This window comes from Beta vulgaris, chromosome 4, assembly GCF_026745355.1.
Source record: "Beta vulgaris subsp. vulgaris cultivar EL10 chromosome 4, EL10.2, whole genome shotgun sequence".
In the NCBI taxonomy this organism is placed as follows: domain Eukaryota; kingdom Viridiplantae; phylum Streptophyta; class Magnoliopsida; order Caryophyllales; family Amaranthaceae; genus Beta; species Beta vulgaris.
In genome coordinates, this window is record NC_079205.1 from 18,681,952 (window position 1) to 18,690,436 (window position 8,485).

The 8,485-nt window shown below is 37.0% G+C and overlaps 1 protein-coding gene across 6 annotated transcripts; it reads left to right on the plus strand.

The window, feature by feature from the left end:
* Positions 1-1,847: 1,847 nt before the first annotated feature.
* Positions 1,848-6,451, plus strand: LOC104891301 (E3 ubiquitin-protein ligase CCNB1IP1 homolog). Of its 6 annotated transcripts, none has more exons than XM_019249084.3 (10): positions 1,850-1,997; positions 2,392-2,508; positions 3,802-3,877; positions 4,010-4,082; positions 4,378-4,423; positions 4,580-4,610; positions 4,806-5,061; positions 5,185-5,348; positions 5,800-6,070; positions 6,162-6,451. In XM_019249084.3, exons 3-10 carry the CDS (start codon positions 3,808-3,810, stop codon positions 6,166-6,168), a joined length of 918 nt encoding a protein of 305 aa, XP_019104629.1. In that variant the 5' UTR covers positions 1,850-1,997; positions 2,392-2,508; positions 3,802-3,807; the 3' UTR covers positions 6,169-6,451. The 6 variants fall into 6 exon arrangements, with proteins under 6 accessions (XP_019104628.1, XP_019104629.1, XP_010675278.1 ...); XM_010676976.4 differs by having other exon boundaries at positions 1,851-1,997; positions 3,753-3,877; positions 5,800-6,074; XM_019249082.3 differs by having other exon boundaries at positions 1,851-1,997; positions 3,753-3,877.
* Positions 6,452-8,485: the final 2,034 nt, after the last annotated feature.

Consider the following 8,485-nt stretch of genomic DNA (forward strand, 5'->3'; position numbering starts at 1 on the left):
GCTGGTTCCAGGCCACCACTTCGTGGGCCACCACTTCGTGGGCCACCACTTCGTGGGCCACCACTTCGTGGGCCACCACTCTGAGGTTTGGCTCTGATACCATTTGTTATAGAATAATGGGAATGCACTTCCCAAAAGCTAGCTCAAGAGGAGGAGAGCCCATTGTCCTATATAAATCACACACCAATCCTCAACCGCATCAGATTATAATAAAACCGCATTAGTTTTTTTAACTGATACGGTCCATAAGAGGACTGCATCAGATTTTCCTCCCAACTTTCCTTCCCATTTTTTTAATTGATTTTCTAGTAAAAACCGCATCTGTTACTAAGTGGCAGATAAGGTTTTTTCACTAGTGACACATAGGATCTTGGATTTATCAATCGAAACCAAATGCGTCACTTAGGATATGCATATATTAGGTACCTATTGAGTTCACAAAAGGCCAAGTTCCGATCCAAATATTTGTTCACTTATGGAGGTACATCGTTATCTTGGAAATCCACAAAACAAATTAAACGTCGACTGCCAAATCATGATCAAATCATGCAGAATTAATTGCTCTTTATGAAGATGGAAAAGAATGTGTGTGGCTCATGTCAATGATGAGCAATATCCAAGAAGAATGTGGAATAGATGCATCAACAACAAATCCAACCATCATCTACGAAGATAATGCTGCATGTATCTCCCAAGTAAGCAAACGATATATCAAATGAGATAGAACTAAACATTTATCATGAAAGCTCTTCTTCACATATGATCTCCATAAAGAAGGGAAGTTAAACATCAAACGAAATCAATCATGTGAAAATATCGATGATTTGTTTAGCAAAACCCTCCCTTCAAAGAAATTTGAACAATTGGTGCTTACAATAGGAACGCGCCACCTTCGAGACCTTTGTTAGATTCAAGGGGATCGGAGTATTTTATGTACAACACTTTATTTCCCTTCGATCAGATTTTTATCCCATTGGGTTTTTCCTGACAAGGTTTTTAACGAGGTAATTTATTATGGCATATAGAGAAATACAATTGTGCTCTTTTTCTTTCTATCAATTTTTTATCCCACTGGTTTTTACATGGCAAGGTTTTGATGAGATAACTGATATCCTGTTAATTAACGTGGTGGATATTCAAGAAGGAGAGTTATGAACAATGCAAAATAAAATGTGAATGCCACCCTTTCTTACTTCAAAATGTTCCAACTTATACTATTTAGCCTTTTAAAAGTAAGGGTGAAAATTTCAAGCCTTCTACGACCATACCTCCTATGAGCTAAGGTAGTAGACTATGAAATTATGTGTGAATGAAATTGTTTGAAGAGCACTTCTAATAGTATTTATAGACATAATATGTGCTTGTAGTGGAATGCATAAGTGGTGACATTGAGTTTTGAGTAACAAGTTTTATTGGTAGTACCCAAGTACGCTAGCGGACATGTATATCTCTCGTAAAATATCAAGACGCGCCCATTACACTACGATTGAGGTCAGGTCCATGAGTGGTCCGACAACATTGATGGCGGTAACCCAATAGGATAAAATTAGTGGTGAACATCGACCAAGCCGAGCTTTGACAAAAAAGTGGCTCGTTTTGGACCAAAGCCTTATACCGAAATTCCGGGCCAAAACCCTCTAATATGGGTTGGGCCTTGCAGGCTGCTTTAAATTTTCCTTTTCACAACAATCCATTCTTTTTCACCCATGTAGTTGCATGTTTTAGCCGTTGGAAAAAAGTCAGTGCCCGGTGTCATTGTCCGCACCGCTGCTTTAAATTTTACTCAATAGTAATAAAGGAGATATTTTTCGAAAACATTTTTCCGCGCGATTCTCATTCTTTCAAAATACAATTATAAAAATAAATTCCGCGGAATTCCGGCATCTTCTCAGTGTCCGGCAACAAGAAAACTTCCGACACCTTCATTTCTCTCTCCTCCAACCGCCATTTTTCTCCCTAATCGCCATTAACTCTTCATCTCTGCTGCTCATCTTCTGGTAATACTATCTCTCTTTCTTCCTCACTCTGTAATCTGCAATTACTAGCAAATTTAGTTTTGCTGTCTTTCATCGAAGCTTTGATTTCGATTTTGCTAAATTTTGCTCCGAAATTAGTTGATAATTCTCCGTATTTTCATATTTCTCGCAATGTTTATTTATATATGCGTTAAATCTTTTGCGAGATGAATTCAGCAAGCACCTTGAATTTATAGTATACTTGATATTTTCATAAATTATCGATTTTCTTCGTGCTAGGGTTTTTGTTTAGCTTATTTTGGTGCAACGTTTTGTTATCGATGTTTAATTTTGCTTGAATTTGAAATCATCCAAGAGTGATTGACAATTGCTGCTTTCCTCTCTTTTTTGTTGAATTTGTGATTGATATTGTTAGTTTATGCTCGGGACACTTTATCGCAACATCTGAGGTTGATTCTGGTACTCTCTGCCCAATTTTCTTGTTGCTGAGAGACAATTTACAAAAACTGAAATTTGCTGAGATTTTGATCAGGTGAAAATTCGTTAGTATCTATTTGTGCCTTAAATTCCTAAAATATTCTGAGTTTCTGTTTTAGTTATGTTAGTAATGTTACCATTCTAATCTCAACTAATTGCCGAGATTGTTTCTTCATATAACTAGCCTAAATGTTGAGACAAATTCTGAAAATTACAGACAGTAGTTATCTTCAATTATTGACAAGCGGTTCTTGATTCTGCTAATGAACAAAAAGTGGAGTTATTGAAGTTAAGTGCTTATTCCATATGTGTTTTGCCTTTTCGACTCCTGGCAGTCACATTGATACATTAGCTCGACTGTTTGAAGCCTTTGTTTCGAGCGTGTTGAATGTCATGAAAATACATTTCAATCTAGGGAAGTCCTTTATTTCCTGGTACTGAATCTACGAAGGTGTTGAAGTCGTTAGATCATGCAGTATGACAAGCTGCATTTCATGTGCTTATATCCTTTACTGTGAATCATAGTTTCTTCTGGCATTTGAACAGCCTCTCTGCTATTATCCACGTTAGGGCATGCTTTGATTGGGGGTAATGTATTAAGGGAGTAATAGAGGAAATATTAAAGAGAATGAAGGTGGTGCTAGACGGAAATATGTATTAATTGTGCAGGGAGAGGGTAAATATTACCCTATTTTGGGGTATTCCTGCAATAGTTACCTAACACCCCCTAGGGAATGTATTACTCTCTTGTTGAGGGTAATAGTTACCTGTTCCATGTCTCTTTCCTTGCATTATCTACATCATCCCTTCTACTACCGCCTAAATTTACCTTCAATTCCTTCATTATATCTCCATCACCCCAAGCAAAAGCATGCCCTTAGAGGTGATAAAAGAACAACTGAACAATAAAGGAATTCACAAGTTGTGTGACGAACACTAAGGAACACACCAATCAAATTTTTATGAGTGGTTTGATAAAGGGACAGGGAGAAATCCGCCTTGGCGAAAAGGAAGAGAGAAGAAACTTCATAGTCTTCCTCCCTTTAGCTCTTATAGAACCACTTAGCCTTTACCCTTCTGTTGACACTAGGCCAAGTAGATTGTGAACTTGCTCAAGCCTACCCTGTGGGTAATGGCACATGGTATATTCTACTATCAACTATGTAGTACTTTATGTCATATATATTACTAGTTAGTAGTGCCTTTTACATGTTGCTGCCTTGCTGAAAGATTTTGTAAAAGTTGCACCAAGTATTCGAAGCTTATGAAGATGTCGCATTTTTCTATTGTTGTTTACAGGTTCTTCTGGGTTCTAATTATACCATGGAATTGACTACTTTTGCTGAAGGTTAAAATGAGATGCAATGCATGCTGGAGAGAGTTGGAAGGTCAAGCTGTTTCGACCAGTTGTGGCCACCTTTTGTGTATCCTTCTGCTTTTTTCAGTTAAATTGTGTTTCTGAAATTCTTTAGGGATTCTTGTTTGATTTTTGGAAATAGCCTTCTCTGCTTGCCGTTTGAATATTATGTCACAAGTTGCACTTAACATGTCATAAGGCACAGGAGATGCAGGCAAGATACTTAACAGTGATGGAGCATGTCCCATCTGTGATCAGGTGCTATCTAAGAGGTGAGTTCTTTAGGTGAAAATGTTTAAGTAGATTTTTTATTGTTGTTATCTGTTTTTTTAAAATTTTGTATTAGTTATTGCTTTAAAAGCATCTTTATAATTCTAGATTGATCTTTTTATGCTCACTAGAACTGTTTTGACTAAATTAATTTGCTCTGGAGTTTTCTCCTGAAATCTCAGAGCACAGCTGCAATCACCTCTTGGCTGCCCATTATTTAAAAGTGATACGATACATAAAATCTATTACTGCTATGTCTAAATCATCTTTTTAATTTCTCGTTTATTTTCCCTGCAGTCTTATGAGACCTGTTGATATTAATCCAAATGATGAATGGATTAATGTAAGTGTGTGCTTTATCTTAACATATTGCTGTTAGCGACTTGTCTATTTGACTTACACATGTTACTATCATGGGCATATATTTGCATATGTTTGGGATATTTTTCTGTTTGATTTATTACTCATCAGTTTTGCTGTGTTTTTGTTGTACTTGCAGACAGTAATGGCAGGAGTCTCACCTCAGATTTGTATCCTTAAATCCATGATAAGGCTTCTCTTGCAGCCTCTTTAATAGAGGTGTCGATTATTAAGTTGAGTTCAGTGACAAAATTCCCCCAAATGAATGAGCTGATTTAAGAAACTCTAAAATTTTCAAAGAATTATTAGATTTTTTTTCTATACTGTCTTGGCCATATGCTATGTCTTTCCTTGATCAAGCCCAGTGATGAAGAGTGCATACAGAAGTGTTATGTTCTATATTGGGCAAAAGGAACTAGAGATGCAATGCAAGATGAATAGGCTAGTAGCTCAATGTCGACAAAAATGTGAGACGTTGCAAGAAAAGTTCAGTGAGAAACTGGAGCAGATGCACGCTGCATACCAGAAAATGGGCAAGAGGTGTCAAATGATGGAACAAGAGATTGAAAATTTGTCCAAAGATAAGCAAGAGCTGCAAGAAAAGTTCGCTGAGAAATCCAGGTAGTACTGTCTGGTAGCCTTGCTTCTTTCCATCCTAAATTCCTAATTGCATATCTTTGTTTTTTAATCTATATGTAAACCTGTTCTTGCTTCTAAGGCTCTCTCATTGTGTTCTGGTGCCAGACAGAAGAGAAAACTTGATGAAATGTATGATCAGTTGAGGAGCGAGTTTGATTCAGTGAAACGTTCAGCCATACAACCTGCAAAAAATTTCTATTCCAGACCTGAGCCTGATCTCTTTTCTCACCCAACCCATATGATGGATAACCAAGATACACTAAGAAAAGGTAATGTCATCTCCTTATACCGAGTCCAATTTTAGCGCCTAAAACTTGCTGTTTTGTGCTATTATAAATGTCTAGGTTATGAAACTTCATGAAAAGCTTATGTGCTGAGTGTTGTGGGAAAGCTAATAGTTTTTATTGCTATGATGATACGCCCATAACTTCCCTTGGGCTTAATGGCTTTATAACCAAACAAAATTCGAAACAGAATTGCGGACTAGATTTCTTCCTCTGTTTTAAACTGTGATATATATTTTTCTGCTCGGCATATATGATATAGCTTTTTGGCATTTTCTCCCATCACTATATTTTCATAGAAAGAAAGTGTATTATTACCGGATATTATTCTACCATATGGAATAAGCGTTAAACATTCTTCTAGCATGCCTACAGAGAGAAGCTTCTATCTTATGGTTACATCAGCCTGGAAAACCAGTTGACTTATTTGTTGCAGATCGATTGGTTTTCACTCCTGAAACTCCAGGGCCAAGGGAGGATATCTGGCCTGCAAGACAAAACAGTTCCAACTCTGGCGGAGCCTTTGATGTCTCAGCTGGCTCACCATCAAGGCGAGCACCTGTTCCAATTGATACCGGAAACAGAAGACCCAGTGCCCATCCTCCCTTTGGATCAGGAAATTCTAACCCTTCCATGACTCTGAGGAATCTGGTTCTTTCTCCTATAAAGCGGCCTCAATTATCACGTAACCGCCCTCAGCTTTTCACGTAAGTAAGTGCTGTATTTTCGAGATACAAAAAACACCCTAGTATCTGTTTAATCACTCCATGACTTAAGCTCTTGATTTTGCTTTTTCAGGATGTGATTAGAAAGGTCATTTCTTGCTGTTGCTACATTTAGGAGCGTTTTCATTTCTTCATAAGCTGGTCATGTTTCTTACTGCTCAAAAAAATGTGGAATTTTCTTGGCGAAGCTCACATACACACAATTGATGCTTAGCATCAGCTAGTTAAAGCTCTCCAAGTTGCATTGTGGTTTATTGTAATACATCTTAATGTGACTAGAACTACTGAAAACTCATACTATTGATATTTTAATAGTCAAAATTGTACAAAAAAGGTATAAAAGACAGTTGTGGACTCCTGCTATATGCAACCTAAAGAAACTGACATGGTAACAGAAATTCCGTCGGCAATTACATAGTCAAATTTCAAAGGTAACTTCACCTTCCCCTCTTATGAGAATGAAGGGAAGCACTCCCATTGTGTTGGTTTTTTCATCTGTCATATATATTCATGTTAACTCATCTAAATGCTGATTCAGAAGGCCATGTCTCGTATTCATTTTTGTCAAAGGATATTACTAGATTCTTCTCATCATTGTTTGCAATAAATTTGTTAAACTTTGGAAACGATGCAAAGCTTTGGTGTTAATTGAATAAGACTATGCCGAGTTGATTTCAAATGGTGCCTTACTAAATTTTGTTCCACTTTGCATCACTAATTTCGCCATAGCAAGCTGCGAGAAACAATGTTCCCGTAACAGTTACTGGGCTTGCCATTCAATAACAATTACTCCCTCCATCCCATAATATAATTCTTGTTTCTCATTTTTTACTGGAATTAAAGTGAGTGGACATAAAATGTTGTGGGGAAAAACTTATTTTAGGAGAGAGAATGGAGAATAATGGATTAAAGAGTATTAAATGTATGACTAACTTGAGGTTGAACTTTTTTTTCGAAATGGAGAGGAGCGATATTAATTAACTAGATAAAAGGTCCGATGCGTACCATGATGGCTCACTGCCATGCTCATGGTTTTCCGAATTGAAAATTACACAACTACTATTAGAATTCTGTCAATCCAATTTGTCTGTAACAGAAAGATTAATACATTCCGGGGTAGGGCAAGACAAAATATAGATCTTGTTGAGACCATCCGTTCTCCTTTTCGCTTTTGGTAGTGCGCAAGCTAGCTTGTTGGCTCCTCTTTCACTCATGAAGTATTAGTTCCTGGTAGCTCTTGTAGGAGTCCCCTGGAAGTATTTGTTAGATATGACAGGTTCTACTAATTCCATCCAACTGTGAAATGGCTTTAATTGCAAGGAGGCAGTCCGTGGCAATGGTGCAAACATTCCAATTTTTATTAGTCACAAATCTTAATCGTATTTTCCCTACCTACTTTGGATGGACACCTTCCCTTTGCAGCCATGTAACTTGTCTCATAGTTTCTCCTTGAACCTCTTCTAAGGTCTTCACAAGAGGCCTTATAGGTGTCGCATCATGAGTGACCAAAATGGCCTTTCATTGGTACCAAAATTCAAAATTGATATCAAAGTTCACTTACACTTTGGTACCAGGTAAATATAACTGGTACTAAAGCTCAAAGTTGATACCAAAGTTTAACTAGTACCAAACCTCAAAGTTGATACCAAAGAGTTAATTTCGTATTGGTACCAATGAACTTTGGTACCAAATTCATGGGTAAGTAATTTGTCTTTTTGTACGAAATGTCAATAATGTTCCTGTGACAGGCTATTTTGGCCTCTCACGATGAGACGCCAACAGTTTCTCTCTTCACAAAGGGATTCAAGGAGATTTTTTTACTAATAAAATTCCACTAAATTTTCTTTACAAAATTACATATAGATTTTTTTTTTTTTTTTTACTATGATTTCTTTACAAAATTACATATAGATTTTTTTTTTTTTTTTACTATGACCACCATTTAACCACTTATTATATACTAACGGTTGGTTGGTATATAATAAGTGGTTAAATGGTGGTCATAATAAGTGGTTAATATGTTCAGTGGACTATTGCTAACATTATCGTGGATGCAGGTTCTCTTTTAGACCATTTTCAAGAAATTAAGTTTCAACATTGCTACAGGGAGGCCAATCGAGCGGCGGACTTCATGGCTCACAAGGGTCATACTCACCCAGATGTTTGGTTTTGACACCCCCTTTCTGTATTGATTTTTTCCTTCTTATCCGTAAGGATGTTTTAGGTTGGCCTCCTGACTAAGTAGGGTAGCCTAAGGTTTTTCTTCCACAAAATAAAAAAAAAAAACAAAAATATACCAACCAAACGTATGATAAATTGATAAGTAGTCTGAAACTTTCTGCACATCGGTGGTTTTGACTCCATGGGAATGAGAATTGACCGAATTTCAATCGGAGG